The sequence below is a fragment of the Rhopalosiphum padi genome, chromosome 4 (assembly GCF_020882245.1).
Source record: "Rhopalosiphum padi isolate XX-2018 chromosome 4, ASM2088224v1, whole genome shotgun sequence".
In the NCBI taxonomy this organism is placed as follows: domain Eukaryota; kingdom Metazoa; phylum Arthropoda; class Insecta; order Hemiptera; family Aphididae; genus Rhopalosiphum; species Rhopalosiphum padi.
The window spans coordinates 6,276,805-6,296,891 of record NC_083600.1 but is presented as its reverse complement, the minus strand read 5'-3'; the positions used below and the strand labels follow the sequence as shown (position 1 = coordinate 6,296,891).

Below are 20,087 nucleotides of genomic sequence, written 5' to 3'. Positions count from 1 at the left end.
AATAAATTATATTTAAACACCAAAATACCTAATGGCTAATGTTAAATAAGTACCAACAATGTATCTACTAAACATGTGCAACAATATTTACTTTTTTAATATGTGATCAGTGAATATTTTTTTCAGTAAGTATCAAAAAAAAACAAAATAAGGAACTCGCGTCGTATGCTATCTACATGAAAAATGTATCTACCAAAATTGTGTGTTGGCGTTGTATGTTATCTACAATTTTCCACCCCGCAATTTGTAGATTGTTGGTGTCGTCTGTGCATCTAGACATTAATTACATTAAAGAACTCTTTTTCATGTCTTCAAAAAACTGGTCAAAAAGATTCTTTGATGCATTGAGTGAACGTCACCACTCTTCCATCAACTGCCGTTCCAATAAGTTAGTGGCACCACGTGTTTTTATGCCATATTTTATTTTGAATTAACTTTTTGGCATACTTTAGCAGTGGGTAAGACACCACATTGTTTTAAAAAATTGGTGCAAGATTCATCATTGTAAATAACATGTCTATAAAAGTCAATAAAATGTTCCATTTTGATTTAACAAAAAATAATTACATAAATAATTTAATAAAATAATTTAATTTGAAAATAATTTAAGCATACACCACTTTTACAAAAGTCATATGTCTACTAGCTATGATATGTGTAAAGTGTAGACTGTAGAGTGTATTATTGATGTTTATAATTATACGGTTACACCTGCAATATTAGTCTCCGTACAAAGTATTAAGTAGATATCAACCGAAAGGTAGATAACATATAACGCGATCAAAGTTCAGGTAGATAGCATACGACGCGAGTTCCCAAAATAATACTTTATTTCAATGATTTAATAATACATTAATGTCATACAGACAGATACTATTGAACCAAAATGTTGTGGAATTCAATTATTTACTTAAGTCAATTTAAGTTGAATTGATTTTTTATTTTAATAAATCACAAATTAGTAGATAAAAATACAACTGTGTGAGGCATGTAAGTACTGTAAAATATATGATTATTATTGATATGAAAAAGACGTGCGGCGACTCCTTTAGGTACCCATTCCTCTTCTCCAAGACCAGAGTTCCCATGAATTGTAAATTTCGCAATGTCCTTATAGCTGTTTTTTGTACGTAAATGTATTTTTCATATTTTCTAACAGACATGCCATATTCCAAATGTATACTTATTCAATACACATGATAGGTCATACCAGCATATCAATATTTCAATGATAAACAATATTTGTGTCTGATATAATAGTGATTCAATTACGTTGTTTACATATAATTAATTTTACAGGTTATTAGATTTTTTACAATAACCCATAGATTTAAAAATAAAATAAAATGTAGTAATTTTGTTTAATTAGTTTTACAAAATTAAAAATGAATACAATGTGATTATGAATTCAGCCAAAATATATTGTAAATTTTTATTTATGTAATATATTTTGAGACCTAAAATTACAATGCAGTACATTTTTTATACCTTAGTTTTTATTTTAAGTAGTAAAAAATATAATTAAAATTATTTAGAAATAAAAATTAAGTTTAAAAAAAAAGTTGTTTGTAAATAAAATAAAATTTAAATTAGTTGGAAATATGTTATTAATTTTTTTTTATATTTATCTTAAAAACTAATATTACAATGCAGTGCATTTTCTTTCTCTTAGATTTTATTTTAAATAGTAAAAAAAATTAATTAAAACTATTAAAAAAGATATTTGTAGATTAAAAAAAATAACTATTAATATGGTAAATCAAACGTGTCAACTACTAATCCAGAATCCCTGCCATTCTTGCGAAAAATTCGTATTTCTTATCCAAATAACGAGGATAGAAGAGCAATAATTTAGTTTCATCATTAGGTTGTTGGCGTTCTTCTTCTGGTATTTCACACCAATTTGGTGATGGTTCACAAGATGACAACCAATCTAAATCATTTACAATTTTCCAATTGTTTTTGAATTCATCAAAATTAGCAATTCTAAATACTTTTGTAAGTAGTTTAGAGTTGTTTAACGAAAGAGGAGCAAATCGTAACTGTTTAGAGTTTTCTATTATAGTGTTTTCACTAACGTAATTATAAAAACTAGTATCGAATGTATCATAAATACGCAACTGTTGAGATGCACATATAAATATTGAACCCTTACAGTTCAAAATAGAAATCGACGTTTTTGCACATACAAATACATAACAGTCCTTCACTGATGTCGCACGCACAGCACTAGGTGTACCACATATGACAACAATGCAATTAGTCAATGTATCTAAAGCTACATTTTTCATATAGCATTCTTCTTCCGCGAGCAATAAATTACATGCATCAGAACGATTTTTAATTCCACAGTCTTCTTTAAAAACTTCTAATTGATTTACTGGTCCCAATGTGTCTTCATCTTCAACTACTGCTGATGTAGTTGGTTGTTCATCAAAAGCTAATTTCTTCTTAGGCTGTAATTTTTCATGCAATTGTTCATAACGCTTATTAATGTCTTTGATTTCATCAGAACACTTTTTCATATTAGAAGCTGTTAGAAATGTTTTGGATTCATTTAAAATCTCTTGAAGTATATTAATTTTTTGTAAAATATCATGAAAATTATCAGTTTGGTTGTATTCAATACTGATTAACATGTCATTAATTTCTTTTGATTTTGTTTGAAACAATATATCAAAAAATGACATGTGTATAATTGGTTCTTCTGCAACATCTGGTTCCATGTTTAGTTCACACAACCAAAATTATTAGCAAAAGGACTCTTTAAGATAAATAAATATACCTATTTTAGATGTGATAATTCGTTAATTACAAGATGATGTTTGTTCATGAATCTTCTGAGCAGCAGCAACAACATATGACCAAACAAAAATAGTGATTAGTAAAAGGCCCTAGAAAAAAATTATTAAATTAGTTTGAAGTTTATATTTAACTAATATTAATAAATTATTAGTGTAAATAGTGTGAAAAATTTTATAGTTTACACTTATGAAACAATATACAGTAGAAATCACTAGAACGAGTATCACTAACATAGGCGTGCATATAGATATTTGATAGGTAGTACAAGATCTTATGAAATATATTAGTCTATCAATATCTATTATCTATGTATTATCTTTTACGCTGGAGCACAAAAATTCCAATTGCTGCGGCCTTTGGTACTGACTAGGTATAACATATTTACACACAAAAACCACCCAACTTTGAGGAGCTCTATCTCTTCAACAAATTAACAAAAAATGAAAATTTAAATGTGATAATTCATAAGTAAAAAAGCCTTACTAAATTATGACATTTTTAGTATGGATTGCCATTTGAAAATTAAAAGTTGATGGTGGTTTACCTAATAAATATAAGGGTGAAAATTATTAAACAATTAGATAATTGTAGAACAGTATAGATTTGAAATTTTGAAAAAAATAAATTGGAAAAAAGTGAATAGGTACTTTTTGAGATAATGATTGTTCGGGGACGACCCGATCGCCCCTTCCCCACTCGGCAATATTTGATTTTCAGTCGGCAAAATGAAAATTATTTTCATCTGAATTAAACTAAATTGTTTTAAAACAAGGGGAAAAAATTATTAACATATTTACACATTACAAATTATTATTAGTTAAAAGGGACACAACTCTTAGTGTACAAGTGTGATTATAAGATATCGGCTAAAGAACAAATGTTCAGTTATTACAAGTCATTATCTTTTTCCAATTATGTAGAAATTTACTTCAACTTGCTAATTATATTTTGCTGATATACAAATTGAATCTTTAATTTTATTAATATACATATTAGTTAAATATTATGTTTAGTAATTTTTGTTTTATATATAAACATACTTTCTACAAATGTTGATGTTTTCAAATTAATAAAAATCATATGTAACGTCAGTTGTGTGTCAAAGTTTGTCATGTAATTAGTTTTTGTTTGACAAAAAATTGGAAAAATAAAACAGTTAGAAATTAATGAGAAAAACAGTTCAATCGCAAAAGAATTCAGCACCTAATTATCAAATGAAGGAACCGGAATACATAGAAAATTATGTTTCACACCATGCCACTTCAGACAAAATGTCAAAACGACTGTGTACTGCACAGCACAAGGACCTGGAAGAAACTATTCTTATACAGTCGATACAAAATATCCTAACATTATTCTCTGAAATTAAATTTGTATAAAATCAGAACAAAAGAAATAGTATACACAATATTTATAATCAATGATAATATTATTAGGTATGTATAACAAAATAAAATTATATATAGTACAAATGGAATGTATATGAATAAGATTTTTCTTTTTAAATTAAATACATATATTAAGATACAGTATTAATCTCGATTAGTTAAATACAAGTAGGATAAAATAATTTTTTTTATTGTATTAGCACTTTGGACATCGTTATAACCAATTTCTACTGTATATACGTGTATATTTTATATTAAAAAATAAAGATATTATGTCATGTAGTATATAACAAAAGAAATCAATAGAATTAAGCACTTTATGTGTAGTTATGATAGATGTACATACAAATATAATATATATATACCTACATCTTATCCATAAACAAAATTATAACAACTATTTGACCAAAAACACCATCCAACTATATTCTATTTTACTATTTAAATGATTTAAAAATGGTAATGAACTTACAATATTTACAGCATTGATCGTCTTCTTAATGAGCACCATACAATTCGTAAACGCCGTCTGCCAACTGTAGAATGTGCCCTGTCCCCTGTGGAACGTCTTGACGGGTTTTGGGCGGCAAAAGCGCGGGAGTCTGGGACGATAACAAAGAAAACTGCCTAGTCACACCGGCTGAAGATGCTGCACCATTTAAGGCGTCGAAAAGAGATTACTGACATTAACCATGGTTCTGTAAAATATAATATTATATGCTCTTCGAGAATTATTCGTCGTCATGACACCAAAGGTACCTAAACAGTAATTTGGTTTTGGTATTTTGGTAATTTCTACGTTTGTATTTGTGTTAGCACTGTGGTATTTTAGTACTTAACTCTCTTTTTGATAATTCCAAAATAATAATATCGTTCTGTGATAATAGTATAATACCTACATTCACATTTCAGGCACAGGTTTACCTACCGGCTACCTATGTATAAAATTAAACATTTTAAATTGTAAAATACTAAAATAGTATTGAAAATAAATAACAATTAATTAATATATAAATAATAATAAATATTAAATGTGTAAATTATTTGTATATTTTTATGACAACGTTATTAGAAGAAATTATTAATTTTATGAAAAATAAAGTATAATAAATTAATAGTACCTACTTATATATCTTAATAATTAATATATATTATATTATATAAATAACAAATGCCCATTTATATCACATACCTAATCATGTCATACTCATTCAATACCTGCGGCCTAGACCGCTTAGTGGTTTACTGTTTGAATGTTTACCGTAATACCGTAATAATAAATAATTATAATTTAATTTTTATACTTATTAATTTGAATTATAATTTCATATTTATGTTATTTACAGAACAATATCGATCAACGATTTAGCTACAAAATAATTGAATTTTAAGTCCCAAAATCGTGGTCTTTTTTTCTTTTTTCGTCCAAACAATACAATAAAATATCGTAATATTATTATTTATTACGTTTCATCGCAGTACACGTTAATTAAAAATCACTTCTATATTTATAAAGTTTTCAAGTACCTATTACATTTAATTAAACTGCATGCCTACTTATTAACTAACTATATATATAAAGGTATATTTGCTAAAATGCATATCTACTTAGTTATTTATATTGTTTCAGAAATTTATAAAAATCAACAATCAAATTTTCAAAATAACACATACCTAGTAGTTTGACTCTTAGACTAGCTAGTACTAACCAAAACTTAAACATTTAGAAACTCTAACGTAGAAAAAACCAAAATGAATTCTATTTCAGTTTTATTTTAGATTTTGAACGGAGTGATGAATGTATTGATTTTACAATAATGTGTTTTTTTTTTACTCTTTGAAAAGGAAATTGAATCAAGTTCGTACTTTGTGGGAGGGGGGGTCAAAAGTAAAATATTTCCAGTAGTTTTCAACAGCATCAGTTAAAACCTTGAAAAAGTAATGGAAAAACGGGAATTTTTACGCATAACCACTTTTCAACAAAATCGATTTTTGATTTTGCTGTAAACCAAAAACGAATCATTGTAAATACCTACTTGAAATTTTTATAGTATCAAAAGTATTAAAAAAAAAAAAAATAATACTTTATTTCAATGATTTAATAATACATTAATGTCATACAGACAGATACTATTCAACCAAAATGTTGTGGAATTCAATTATTTACTTAAGTCAATTTAAGTTGAATTGATTTTTTATTTTAATAAATCACAAATTAGTAGATAAAAATACAACTGTGTGAGGCATGTAAGTACTGTAAAATATATGATTATTATTGATATGAAAAAGACGTGCGGCGACTCCTTTAGGTACCCATTCCTCTTCTCCAAGACCAGAGTTCCCATGAATTGTAAATTTCGCAATGTCCTTATAGCTGTTTTTTGTACGTAAATGTATTTTTCATATTTTCTAACAGACATGCCATATTCCAAATGTATACTTATTCAATACACATGATAGGTCATACCAGCATATCAATATTTCAATGATAAACAATATTTGTGTCTGATATAATAGTGATTCGATTACGTTGTTTACATATTATTAATTTTACAGGTTATTAGATTTTTTACAATAACCCATAGATTTAAAAATAAAATAAAATGTAGTAATTTTGTTTAATTAGTTTTACAAAATTAAAAATGAATACAATGTGATTATGAATTCAGCCAAAATATATTGTAAATTTTTATTTATGTAATATATTTTGAGACCTAATATTACAATGCAGTACATTTTCTATCCCTTAGTTTTTATTTAAGTAGTAAAAAATATATTTATCTTTTAGTTTTTTTTTTAAAGTAAAAAAAAAAAAATTAAAACTATTAAAAAAAATTATCCGTAGATTAAATAAAATTAAATAGAGTAAAAAATATAACTATTAAAGTGTTAAATCAAATGTGTCAACTATTGATCCGTTATTAGGTCATCAGTTTCTTCACTAGGTTGTTTGCGTTCTTCTTCTGGTATTTCATACCAATTTGGTGATGATTCATATGATGACAACCAATCAAAATCATTTACAATTTTCCAATTGTTTCTGAATTCATCAAAATTAGCCATTCTAAATGCTTTTTTAAGTAGTGCAGAGTTTAATGAAAGAGGAGCAAATCGTAACTGTTTAGAGTTTTCTATTATAGCGCTACTAGTAACGTAAATATAAAAACTAGTATCAAATGTATCATGAATACGCAACTGTTGAGATGCACATATAAATACCGAATCCTTACAGTTCTCAATAAAAATTGACGTTTGTGCACATACATATACCTTACACTTTGTCAATGATGTTGCACGCACAGTACTAGGTGTACCACACATGAGAACAGTGCAATTAGTCAATGTATCTAAAGCTACATCTTTCATATTGCATTCGTGTTCTGTGAGTACTAAATTATTTACATCAGCACGATTTTTAAATCCACAGTCCTCTTTATAAACTTTTAATTGATTTACTGGTTCAAATTTGTCTTCAGCTTTAGCTTTAGGTTTAGCTACTGCTGATGTAGCTGGTTGTTTACCAAAAGCAAATTTCTTCTTAGGCTGTAATTTTTCATGTAATTGTTCATAACGCTTAGTAATGTCTTTGATTTCATCAGAGCACTTTTTCATATTATAAGCTGGTAGAAATGTTTTGGAATCATTTAAAAACTCTTGAAGTTCATTAATTTTTTGTAAAATATCATGAAAATTATCAGTTTGGTTTTTTTCAATACTGATTAACATGTCATTAATTTCTTTTGATTTTGTTTTAAACGTGAAATCAAATGATGACTTTTGATTAATTGGTTCTTCTGCAACAGCTGGTTCCATGTTTAGTTCACACGACAAAACAATTGGTAAAAGGACTCTTGTGATAATTCGTTAATTACAAGATGATGTTTGTTCATGAATCATCTGAGCAGCAGCAACAACATATGACCAAACAAAAATAGTGATTAGTAAAAGGCCCTGGAAAAAAATTAATTAATTAGTTTGAAGTTTATATTTAACAAATATTAATAAATTATTGGTTTATAGTTTATAGTTTACACTTATGAAACAATATACAGTAGAAATCACTAGAACGAGTATCACTGACATAGGCGTTCATAGAGATATTTGATAGGTAGTACAAGATCATCAAATATTTCTTTTTAAAAATTATTTTCACATTTACACATTACAAATTATTATTAGTTACTTTGAAAGTAAGTTTGTGCCCCAAATTCTGATTTCACCATCATTTTTTTCGTCAAAAATATGACAAAGTCCCCCAAAAAAATGACTAAAAAAAGGGGTGCCCGTTAAAGTAGAAATGTTCAGTTATTACAAGTCACCATCTATACACATTATATATATATACAAGTAGGATAAAATAATTTTTTTATTGTATTAGCACTCGTATTGACCGGTTACAACGACATACCTATACAACGAGATAAATTCACTGGCCTTTGGACATCGTTATAACCAATTTCTACTGTATATACAGTATACGTGTATATTTTATATTAAAGAATATAGATATTATATTATGTAGTATATAACAAAAGAAATCAATAGAATTAAGCACTTTATGTGTTGCTGTAGTTATGATAGATGTACATACAAATATAATATATATATATATATCTACAAACAAAATTATAACAACTATTTGACCAAAAAAACCACCCAACTATATTCTATTTTACTATTTTTACTGTTTAAATGATTTAAAAATGGTAATGAACTTACAATATTTACAGCATTGATCGTCTTCTTAGTGAGCATCATACAATTCGTAAACGCCGTCTACCAACTTTTGAATGTGCCCTGTCCCCTGTGGGACGTCTTGATGGGTTATGGGCGCAAAAGCGTGGGAGTGTGGGACGATAACAAAGAAAACTTCCTAGTCACGCCGGCTGAAGATGCTGCACCATTTAAGGCGTCGAAAAGAGATTACTGACATTAACTGTGATTCTGTAATCTGTAAAATATATTATTTTAGAGAATTGTTTGTCGTCATGACTCCAAAGGTAAACAGTTATTTGGTAATTTCTACCTTCTACGTTTTTATAATGTATTTGTGTTAGCACAATGGTATTTTAGCGAGTAAAAATAATCCTTGGTATTTTAGTAACTCTTTTTGATAATACCAAAATAATAATAATATTGTTCTATGTCTTTGTGATAAAGCCTACCTTCACATTTCAGGTTTACCTACCTACATATACAAATATACAATATTATTTTAAACATTTTAAACTGTAAAATACTAAAATAGTATTGAAAATAAAAAAAAAAATTAATTTATAAATAATAAATATTATTGGTGTAAATATTTTTTTATTCTTTTGACGTTATTATAAGAAATTATTAATTTGAAAAATAAAGTTAAATAAAATTAATAGTACCTACGTCCTACCTATATCGGCTATATCTTAATAATTAATATATATTATATTATATAAATAACAAATGCCCATTTATATCACATACCTAATCATGTCATACTCATTCAATACCTGCGGCCTAGACCGCTTAGTGGTTTACTGTTTGAATGTTTACTGTAATACCGTAATAATAAGTAATTATGATTTAATTTTTATATTTATGTAATTTACAGAACAATATCGATCAGCAATTTAGCTACAAAATAATTGAATTTTAAGTCCAAAAATCGTGGTCTTTTTTCTTTCTTCGTCCAAACAATTAAATATACTATCGTAATATTATTACGTTTCATCGCAGTCCACGTTAATTAAAAGTCACTTCTATGGCTTTTTGAGCTATATATAATATATTATTTAACATAATATAAATTATAATACATTATACTGAATACCTGCCAAATCAGTAGGTAATCAACTATTTATTTATATTTTCTTTGTGAAATTAAAATCTCAAAAACGTACTTTTCACAGATATCATAAGAATCTGATTTATTTTTCATATGTGCCGTGTTTATTGAATTAATATTATTGTTTAATTCATTTAAAAAAAAGTAGTCACAATGTTATTAAGTACATTTAGTTTATTGGTTTCAGCTATAGAGTTTTAATACATTGATTCAAAATAATATATAATAACTCATTGATGAACACATTTATATTTATTTACAAAAAAGAAAAAAAGCCTAAGATATGGAATACATATCCATTAGATGTCTAGGTAGGTACATTACTTATTTAATTTAATATTGTATTTATGTCTATTATAGGGTCTAGTTTTAACCTTGAGCCATCTACAAATAACATAAATAAATAATCAATAAATACGTACCTGTACTATCGTTTAAGTTATAATATATAAATACCTGAATACCTCGAAAAATATATTTAATAAAATATTTATAGTATACTAATATTATTATAAATGGCTAATCATTAATTATTATTAGTCATAAGCCCATAACGTATTACAAATAGGTAATTAGTAGAAAATATCACTTTAATTTCTAACTTCCCTTGAGTTAATCTATTTCTTGTTGTGTCCGGACGTCTGAATGTCTGATACTGATAGTTCATCTTAAATAACTAGGTAGTAAGTACTGTTATAAAACTTTAATCATTTCAAAAAATAAAATGTTTTAACTTACTCAAAATCAATTGTATCTAGATTACAATCAAATAACTATTAATTTGGAATTTTTACACAATAATTTTCAACGAAACTGAATTTTACCCGACGAATAATTTTTTTATCGATATTTATGTTTACATTTAATTAAACTACATACCTACCTAGTACCTACTAACCAACTGTATATGTATATACTATATATATATATATATATAGGTATATTTCCAAAAATGGATATTTAATTATTTTAGTTTATATTGTTTCAGAAATTTATAAAAATACAATAACAATCAAATTTTCAAAATAACACATACATAGTGGCTAGTATCAACCAAAACTTAAAAATTTAGAAACTCAAACGTATAAAGAACCAAAATGACCTCTGTTTCAAAATCGTCTACTTCCTATAATTTATCTACTAATTCAGATTCAGAAAATGAAATTAGAAGTAATATAAAACTTGATTCTGCTAAAATAGATTTTAAAAAAACCTTTAATACAGAACTTCCATCAAGCTTATCACGCCAAACTACAAACAACTCATTACGATATTTTAAAAAACTTAAAAGAAAAAAACCAATATACGAATCTGATTCTAGCTCTTTATCATACACATTAAACCCATTGGAGGATAAATATAATTTATCTAATTTAAAAAACGTGCCAAATTACAAGAAAAAAAAACATGATGGTTTTAAGAATAAAAATACCGCATACCGTAATTCAATTGATTTAAATAAAGAATTTGCAAACGCCTTTGAATCTTCTTCTGATTCTGATTTTCCTGATATAAAATATTTAAGATCTATATCAAAAAATAAAGAAGTTAATACTTCATCTATCAGCAAGGAGTCGAAACAAAATGAAATTTATTCGAATTTAACAAGTAAGAAACGACCAACATCGATTAATATCACTAACATAGCCGAAAATATTAGTAACGATTTAGAATCATCAATTTCATCAGATATAACCGATTTTGATTTTAGCCAAATAAAAACTGATTCTGTTAACTTTCAACAGAAAGATGTTTATACTAATAATGAATTAAACTTGGATCAACTATTATCAGATTGTAGTCTGTCTGATATATTATTCGTTAGGGAAGATAATAGTGATTTAAAAAACCAATTTGATCCTACACCAGGTACAGATAATTCAATTATACAAATAAAAACGCCATTAAACATAAGTTTAGACATTAGTAATGAGCTAACACAGCAATCATCAAGCGATATTATAAATGTACCAGATTTAATCGAAAACGAGGCTACAGAAGTTGAACAAATTAAAACTGTTGATGAAATTGAAATATTTAAACCAGAACTTAAAAACAACAAAGATTCCAATAGTAATGAAACAAAATCATTTTCTAAACAAAGATCAAATTCTCAATTCTCAATTGAAGAAAGTGTTATCTCTGGACCAGTTTGCAACCACTGTAATCGTTCTAGTAAATTAAAAACTAAAAACACCAGTGATACTAAAATAAGAAATACAAAACGAAGTAAATCAAAACGTTCACATGTAAAAACATTAGGAAGTACATCAGATATTTTGCGAATTAAAAAATCTGATAAAAAAAAAATAAAGAACTGTGTGAAAACAAATGAGACTGTTGAAGATATTGGTCTAGAATATGATACAGGTAAAGATAACTATATGGTAGAGTTACCAAATGGAGCTTTAGTTCCAGTATTTTTATCAACATTAAAACCTAAACTTGTAAAAAAACTTTGTGCTTGCGGAATTACTATATCTGATATTCCTCTTTATTGGAGCGAATCTTTTCACGATATTTTGCATCAAAATATTTATAAATTACGTTTTAATGGTAATATATCAGACGATGACACTGTTAACATTAAACAAAATGATTTATTCTTTAGGATTTTAATGTTATGTGAAAACCATTATAATAACGAAAACATAAAAAAATCAATCAAAGATGTGGATGATTTTGTGTGCTTAGAATATGGCATTTCAAATACAATTCAATCATATAAATATTCTACATATTTAGCGGTATTACCTAGCTTTAAGGTGATAGGATACTTAGAAGTGGAGCCTATACAAAAAGCTTATAAACTTAACAATGACGAACAATATTCAGAAAATATGATAGTATCCGTGAAGTATGGTGTATCAAAGATATGGACTTTTATTAAATACAGACATAAAAACATAGATATTACTTTGTTAGAAACATTTTGTAAAAAAAAAAATCTTCAAACGAAAGACTTGGCTTTTTGTTTAGACGGATGTCAAGGAATCCAATTTGCTCAAAAATACACGGGAAATAAAAATATTTTAATTTACAACGAGCTTTAAGCTGAGTTGTTGTATGTACTTATATACATCTATATATAGTATCAGGTGGTAAAGTTATTTAATTTTGTAAAATTATACATAAGTACCTACTTATTCATATTTTGTAACGTCATACAATTAAAATATGTTATTTTTTTTTCAAATACTTACTAATTATAATAATAAGTTTAGTGCTTTAATTACACATTATATATAAGTTTATATTAATATTGTTATAATTTATAAAGATTAACTTAACTGATAAACTTGTTAATAAAATATCATGAATTTATTAAAACAGAATATAATATTATGATTTATGACTTATTGGTTATTACTATACAGTATACTTATTACCTACATTTACATTGAACATGCTTTAATAATTATATTTGTGTTGAAAATAATTAGACTTTTTCTAGCATTACTATTTAATAATTAAATTCATATGTTTTCTGACGCCCCCACCGGCCTCATCTCCTGTATAGACAGCTCATTATAGTTATTCGGTTATTTCATTAGGTAATTGATTTTTTGTATAATATTACAAATATTACGATAATATGATATAAGATTTTTCTAAGCAAATGATTACATTGCAATTTACAGCATTGTAGTAAAGGAAATGGAACTTCTCGTTCTTATATTTTTATCAGTAGTTAACAATAATAATATTATCAATTGCATATCAGTATCATAGTCGGTACTCGGTAGAAGATAAAATGTTCACAAATCACAACCAAGCATTCAACATTTTAAGCACATTGCTTATTTGCTTCACGTGTTGACGCCGGCGTTTGTTATTTTCTTTCAATTCACTGTTGACATATTAAAAATATGACTATAAACCGATATTTATTATATTTTTCATATATTGGGACTAGATTTCGGTAAGAAATTTAAAGGTACTTACTTTCTGTTAACTAAAATATTTAAATATTAAAAATTCAATTCCAAGTTGCATAAAAAATACAATTATTTAATGGTTTACAAAAATGTAATGTATCAACTATGAGTTACTAAATTATGTTAAGGAACTACATTAACTCACTACCTATTGATATCTTAAATATTTTTTTATACAACCAGTTATTAAAGTTTTGTTAGTTTTTGTGCTGATGATATCTTGTTATTCAGTAAGAATAAATTTTATTTGCACAATTTAAGAAATTAATAATCAATTTTTTTAAATTTATTTTTATGCATTATCAATTATATTATTTTTATTTCTTAAGAGTAAGTTAATATTATATTTGAAATAAATAAAAATGTAACTAATCTAGTGTATCAATGCTATACCGAAATCTCACTTATAAAATATGATGTATTGTAGAATCCCTTCATTTATGTTACCATTTTTATTTCATCTTGCTAATAATTTTAGGACAATGCACATCAATGGCAAACAACTTTATTATTATTATTTGTTTACTTTTAAGTATGTAGGTTGTATAATACTAATTGGAGTCTTAAACATATATGTACAAAATATATTAAATTGTGTTTAAATTTTTAGTGGAGTACAACGACAATTGACTTATGATATGCTACATAATGATGATCCATCTTCAGTACAAGGATTATTAGAATATGCTTTAAAGCAATTACAACCTCTAAATACTCCAAAATTACATTTATCAAGCCGGTTAGTAAACATTTAAAAATAAATAAATTAATTATTAAAATTTGTAAACATTAAGGTTCCTTCAGAGATGTATTGATAATACTACAGACTACAGAGTATATTTTTTTTATTTTGGGAGCAAAATTATAACAAGTTATATATTGTATACTACACTCTATTCAGAATAAGAAAGTAGCCGGGTGGTAACCAGTTTTCATTGGTGGTGTTCAGGTCAAGTTCAAATGGTGCAAATTCTCACTTGAAATGGTTTGTAGGGACAGTACACAGAATGTTACCGTGCCCATGTACAATAATCGGCCACCCAGGTATCTTATTCTGATTAGAGTATAAATAATATATTGTACTTAAATATTATTATAGTGACATTGTATGTCATAAAATATTAATGTAATTATAAGTCATGCAAATATTTGATCAATGGCATCATCATAGCTTCAGACGCAGATCCAGAATATATTTACGAGGGGAGGGAAATCCCATGTGCGTATCATATTTTATCGGCTGCTAAAAATAGATATCCTAAAATTTACCTGTGTGGTAGAGTCTAGAGGGGACATGACCCTTTGCCCCCCCCCTTGGATCCTGCATGGAGCCTGCATGGCTTATAATCAACAATAACTAATTTAACTCAGTTATTCAAGACTGATTTTGTTTTCGATTTTTAAATTTTTTCACATAATGTTTAAATAATATTTTTACTAAATCACAACATAAATATTAAATTTATAACACATGCTATAATATTTTGTTATTTATATTATGTTCTACCATAAATATTATTTTAATATTATATTCAGCTCCAAGACTTTTGAAATTATTTTTTAATTTTTTAATTATTATTAAATTGTTTTTTATTTTACTTATAGGACAGATCAAGGAGTTCATTCGTTTAAGTCATCTGCTCATTTAGATTTAGAACTACCATATACCTGTCATCCCAATAAACTTGTATTCCAGGTGAATAACTTCTTAAGCTCCTGTGAAGTTCCTATTAAGTATGTTACAATTTACGATTATAAATTAATTATTTCTTTTATTTAAAATCATTAAATTCTGATTATTCAACTTATAAATTATTTAAAATATTAACTATTTAATAATAAGTACTTACCTAAGATACTTAAATAGATTTTTAATAAATTTTGATTCAACTATTAAAGGTTGTACATTTTACTATCCATTGTAGTAGGTACTTTAAAAATTATTTAATATATTTGTAATATATTGATTAGTTTTTATTTCTATGCATTTAATATTAAAAAAAATTATAACAATATTTATTGAAATTATTGTATTAATTCTATGTAATAATAATATAAAAAAAATATTATGTTTCATAATTTATAGGCTAATTAGTGCTCAAATAGTTCCCAGTGATTTCAACGCAAGAGCATGTGCAAAGTGGAGAAAATATTTGTATCGATTAGCAGTAATCAAACCAGAATTTAAAGATCTATATACTGAAAGATTTGTGTTTCCAATTCCAATTACAGAAGTGAAACGTTGTTATTTTATTCAGTGAGTTATTAATTCATCTTTAAATAATTTCTTTTTATTTGAAATTAATATTGCATGTTTAATCATATTTGTTTCACTGATTTCAGTACAAGTACTGATTTTGATGTAGAACCAGTGAAGAATGTACTGCCACTATTTATTGGAACAAGAGATTTCAAAACATTCATGGGAAAATCTGGAATAAATACTGAGTAATTTTTTAAAACATCTTATAAATTACATACTCTATTCACGTTAAGAAAGAAAAAAGATCTTAGTTAATCTACTTGTGCGCATGGGTATGGCATTACTACAAGACAGACGTACAGATGGTCTACTTGGTTAAGCAATTAACGGGTGTTTGACTGCTACTCAAATAAAATAGTCGCTACCAAAATTCCTTCTTAACATGAATAAAGATAAAATATTAAGCATTTATAATTTGAATTAAATGTAATCAAAGGTGATTAAAATTAAACCATATACATGGGTTTAAAATACACTTTTATTTGAAAAATTGACTGAGTGGACTATTAATATTTATAATATTTTAAATTTTAAGTGTATCAAAGATCAAGATATTTAGTGATATAAGTTTGTAGTTCATTTATATTTATATTTTATATTTTACCACTCTTACCGATAATCTTAACACATCTATGATTTGATTTGTCAGTATTTATTCAATGTTAGAAAAATAACGTTTAAATTGTACAATAATGAATAAATTGCATGCAATATTATATGCATTATTATTTATTAACTTAATAATTTAGATTTTAAATCTTGAGCAATGTAACAAATATATTTTATGCATGTTATACATTACAACCATTACACCTTTAGTATTAAAATTTTTTTTTTCTAGTATAAGTACAATACGCACTTGGAATAACATTGAAATAGTTCCAGGCCGTTCATTTTACCCGACAGATATAGACAAATACTATAATTATTGGGATATTCATGTTGATGCAAAATCATTTCTTTACAAACAAGTAAGAGTTTATGACTAACATGCACTTAATTATTATTTTTAATTGATATTTTCATTAGTAATTTTTTTAACTAATTTAATAGCCGTAGTATTGAATAAATTTATAATAAACAATTATATTTATTATTTAAGTACTGAATATTCAATTTACACAAACTTAATATAAAATATAGTTATTTTTCCTGCTAGCTCTTATAATCTTAAATTAAAGACTTTATGTTCTTAGAAAATTTTAAAAAAAGTTTATGTACCATGTACTTTTTTCATTTATCTACAACTAAATTATGATTTCTGACTAAGTTCTGAGATCTGCTGCCTGTTGCTGCATCATATTTAGTTTTTCTCATAATATTAAAATATAACTACTGATCATTAATACACTTGTACGTACAAACAATTTGCCAAGCCTCTGATTTTATAGTTATGAAGACTTACACATCTTGATTATTCAGAAATTATTGTACAAATTATGTGATTAAAGTGATTAGACATGTTATCATGATATCTCAACTAAACTGTTGTTTTTGTTTTATAGATTAGACGTACTGTTGGTGTGCTTATTAAAGTTGCACAAAAATTAATTACATACGATGATGTTAAATACATGTTTGATAATCCATCAATTAATAGTTGGAATACAAAAGTATCAACAGCACCAAGCCATGGCTTATATTTATACGACATTGGATATGATGAAAAAGACTTAACTTTACCAATAGAACACAATAAATTGGAAGAACCAGTTCAAAATGAAAGTCCTGAGGAAATGTCTTTAGATTTAAAAAAAGAAATAGTGAAACAACGAATAGAAAATCGAAGAATTGCTCTTGAAGCTCGTACTACCAAATCAATTGAAAAGATTAAAAATCATGAGTTTCTTAAATCAATTAAAAAGTAAAAAAAATAGTTTAAAAAGTGTTGAAACAAAAGTAATTACAGAAAGTGGTCTTATTTTTAAAGAAATAAAATTAGCAGATGGTTTTAAAAAACAATGCTTGTTGAACGAACAAACTTATGGTTTTATTGTTGATTCAAATCCAGATCTTAATGCTGGTCATGTGTTTGAATTTCTATATTTTGGCTCACAAGATATTGCTTGTGACCCAAATATTTTAAATACATTACAAATTACTGATATATTGAGTATTGGTGTTACAGTACCCAAATATAATAATTTTATGTACAAATTTATTGAAGCCTATGATTTACCATCATTTAATATGAATAGTATTTTTGATGAATGTTTTTTATACATTGAAAACATTCGTTTACAGAGTCGTCGAATATTTATTCATTGTAATGCTGGTATATCTCGTTCACCAACCATTGTTATAGCATATGTTATGAAGCATTTAAAAGTTGATTTTGAACATGCTTTTAAACTTGTTAAAGAAACAAGATTAACTATTAATCCTAATGCTGGTTTTCTTTCTCAATTAAAAGATTATGATAATTATTTAAAAAATAATTTGTATCTGTAAATTTAAAATATATATGTTTATAATTTAATATTGGCGTGAATTTATTTACAATTCCCATAATTGTAGCTACAATACATAAAGTGTAATTGTCTCCAGAATAACCTTTTGTCACTACACGGTTCACAGATATTTTATTCTTAATTTATATGGGTACATTTTATGAATCATGATATATTATCATTTGTTATGAATAGTAGCTATTGTTAATATTTCTAATCGATAGTAACTACTAAATATATAAACTATATGACCTTAGATTAAAATATAGTTTTTGGTTTCTAGATTATACCTGCTAAAATATGGATCTTCTGGAGATTTAAAATATTAAACGTTTTCCAGTGAACACATACACACTACAACTATATTTTAATAAGTTTTATCTTTAATCTTCGGCTTCACTATTAACTGCCGTGTATTTTATTTTTTCTGTGTTAATTTCAAAGATTGAAGTCCTACTTTTTTGCCGCTCCAATGAGTCTGGTGTATATTTTATAGTGATCATGTCACACATTCATAATTCTTACCTTACCTTTTAAAAGTAAAACCATATTATTTGTATAAAGAAGGAGACTAATAGAAATAGAATAAGTAGAAGATAGTTGTCGTAGAACTAACATGTATGACCAGTGCTTGATTTGGAAAAAAACTAGAAGGGGGACTCGGTGGATGTTGGATGAACGAGCGTTCCACTCAAAATTCAATATCATATTACTGTGCGATCTACAGAGCAAAGCCCCCACACATAACCTTCAGCTACCCATAATCCCCAAAAATCATTAAATTTATTATACAAAAATATTTTATAATAAAGAAACACTTATTTATTCATTACACATTATCCAATGACGTTATAATTTAAATTATGATTTATAAAGATATATAACATGTTATAAATAACTCATCAATACACATCTACAAAAAACTTATCATGTATTATTACATATATTATATATACACCAATACACCCATGTACATGAATAAAGCATTGTGCGACACAAACGTCGTCGATAAACGCTTTTATGGTATACAGCACAACCCGTGGTTGAAGATATAAGTATGACGTAAAAGTTTAGCTACCGAGAACAACAAAAATAATATAAATATATAACGCAATTGTCGCAATTTATTGAATAAATAAATGGGGGTGCACGGATAAGGTTCTAGATTCTTCTTTTCCTTTTTATTATTCTTATTCCTAATCTTATTATTATTATTAATATTACTATTTTTATTATTATTATAATAACTTTTATTTAAATTGTGCGTTTATCGGCAATTGCACTATTGGGGTTTCTACGGTTTCTTGTTATCTGTTAGAAAACAAGAGACCGGTCTTATGTAATCGCTAATGAACCGGGTATAAAAGGCCCTGCAAAAGACCAGCATTCACAGTCACTGTCTTTCCTCCGTCGTAGCAA

At 26.2% G+C, this 20,087-nt stretch overlaps 5 protein-coding genes across 7 annotated transcripts; 3 read left to right on the top strand and 2 right to left on the bottom strand.

Moving 5' to 3' along the window:
- Positions 1-919: 919 nt before the first annotated feature.
- Positions 920-5,006, bottom strand: LOC132928189 (tubulin-specific chaperone C-like). The gene is made up of 2 exons (XM_060992667.1): positions 4,666-5,006; positions 920-2,894 (listed from the first exon to the last, which is right to left on the bottom strand). Exon 2 carries the CDS (start codon positions 2,724-2,726, stop codon positions 1,776-1,778), a length of 951 nt encoding a protein of 316 aa, XP_060848650.1. The 5' UTR covers positions 2,727-2,894; positions 4,666-5,006; the 3' UTR covers positions 920-1,775.
- A 1,363-nt stretch (positions 5,007-6,369) lies between these two features.
- Positions 6,370-9,354, bottom strand: LOC132930118 (tubulin-specific chaperone C-like). 2 transcript variants are annotated; one of them, XM_060995798.1, is made up of 3 exons: positions 9,220-9,354; positions 8,913-9,144; positions 6,370-8,144 (listed from the first exon to the last, which is right to left on the bottom strand). In XM_060995798.1, the coding sequence occupies exon 3, from the start codon at positions 8,004-8,006 to the stop codon at positions 7,101-7,103; it is 906 nt and encodes a 301-aa protein (XP_060851781.1). In that variant the 5' UTR covers positions 8,007-8,144; positions 8,913-9,144; positions 9,220-9,354; the 3' UTR covers positions 6,370-7,100. The 2 variants fall into 2 exon arrangements, with proteins under 2 accessions (XP_060851781.1, XP_060851782.1); XM_060995799.1 differs by lacking the exon at positions 9,220-9,354 and having other exon boundaries at positions 8,913-9,213.
- Positions 9,355-11,041: 1,687 nt separating this feature from the next.
- LOC132928696 (uncharacterized) lies at positions 11,042-13,070 on the top strand. The gene has a single exon (XM_060993543.1). It carries the CDS (start codon positions 11,115-11,117, stop codon positions 13,068-13,070), a length of 1,956 nt encoding a protein of 651 aa, XP_060849526.1. The 5' UTR covers positions 11,042-11,114.
- A 678-nt stretch (positions 13,071-13,748) lies between these two features.
- On the top strand, positions 13,749-18,230 carry LOC132930553 (tRNA pseudouridine synthase-like 1). 2 transcript variants are annotated; one of them, XM_060996486.1, is made up of 7 exons: positions 13,749-13,939; positions 14,566-14,694; positions 15,561-15,689; positions 16,042-16,212; positions 16,299-16,403; positions 17,060-17,189; positions 17,724-18,230. In XM_060996486.1, exons 1-7 carry the CDS (start codon positions 13,887-13,889, stop codon positions 18,084-18,086), a joined length of 1,080 nt encoding a protein of 359 aa, XP_060852469.1. In that variant the 5' UTR covers positions 13,749-13,886; the 3' UTR covers positions 18,087-18,230. The 2 variants fall into 2 exon arrangements, with proteins under 2 accessions (XP_060852469.1, XP_060852470.1); XM_060996487.1 differs by having other exon boundaries at positions 13,752-13,954.
- LOC132930554 (dual specificity protein phosphatase 19) lies at positions 18,058-18,697 on the top strand. Its single transcript, XM_060996488.1, has one exon. The coding sequence runs from the start codon at positions 18,058-18,060 to the stop codon at positions 18,667-18,669; it is 612 nt and encodes a 203-aa protein (XP_060852471.1). The 3' UTR covers positions 18,670-18,697.
- The last annotated feature ends 1,390 nt before the right edge of the window (positions 18,698-20,087 follow it).

What these genes read in the sequence shown, in the direction of transcription:
- LOC132928189 (XM_060992667.1), bottom strand. Translation starts at nt 2,726, where the DNA reads ATGGAACCAGATGTTGCAGAAGAACCAATTATACACATGTCATTTTTT.
- LOC132930118 (XM_060995798.1), bottom strand. Translation starts at nt 8,006, where the DNA reads ATGGAACCAGCTGTTGCAGAAGAACCAATTAATCAAAAGTCATCATTT.
- LOC132928696 (XM_060993543.1), top strand. Translation starts at nt 11,115, where the DNA reads ATGACCTCTGTTTCAAAATCGTCTACTTCCTATAATTTATCTACTAAT.
- LOC132930553 (XM_060996486.1), top strand. Translation starts at nt 13,887, where the DNA reads ATGACTATAAACCGATATTTATTATATTTTTCATATATTGGGACTAGA. An exon ending in TATATTGGGACTAGATTTCG is followed by an intron (nt 13,940 to 14,565) that starts GTAAGAAATTTA and finishes TTAAATTTTTAG; the next exon opens with TGGAGTACAACGACAATTGA. An exon ending in AATCATTTCTTTACAAACAA is followed by an intron (nt 17,190 to 17,723) that starts GTAAGAGTTTAT and finishes TTTGTTTTATAG; the next exon opens with ATTAGACGTACTGTTGGTGT.
- LOC132930554 (XM_060996488.1), top strand. Translation starts at nt 18,058, where the DNA reads ATGAGTTTCTTAAATCAATTAAAAAGTAAAAAAAATAGTTTAAAAAGT.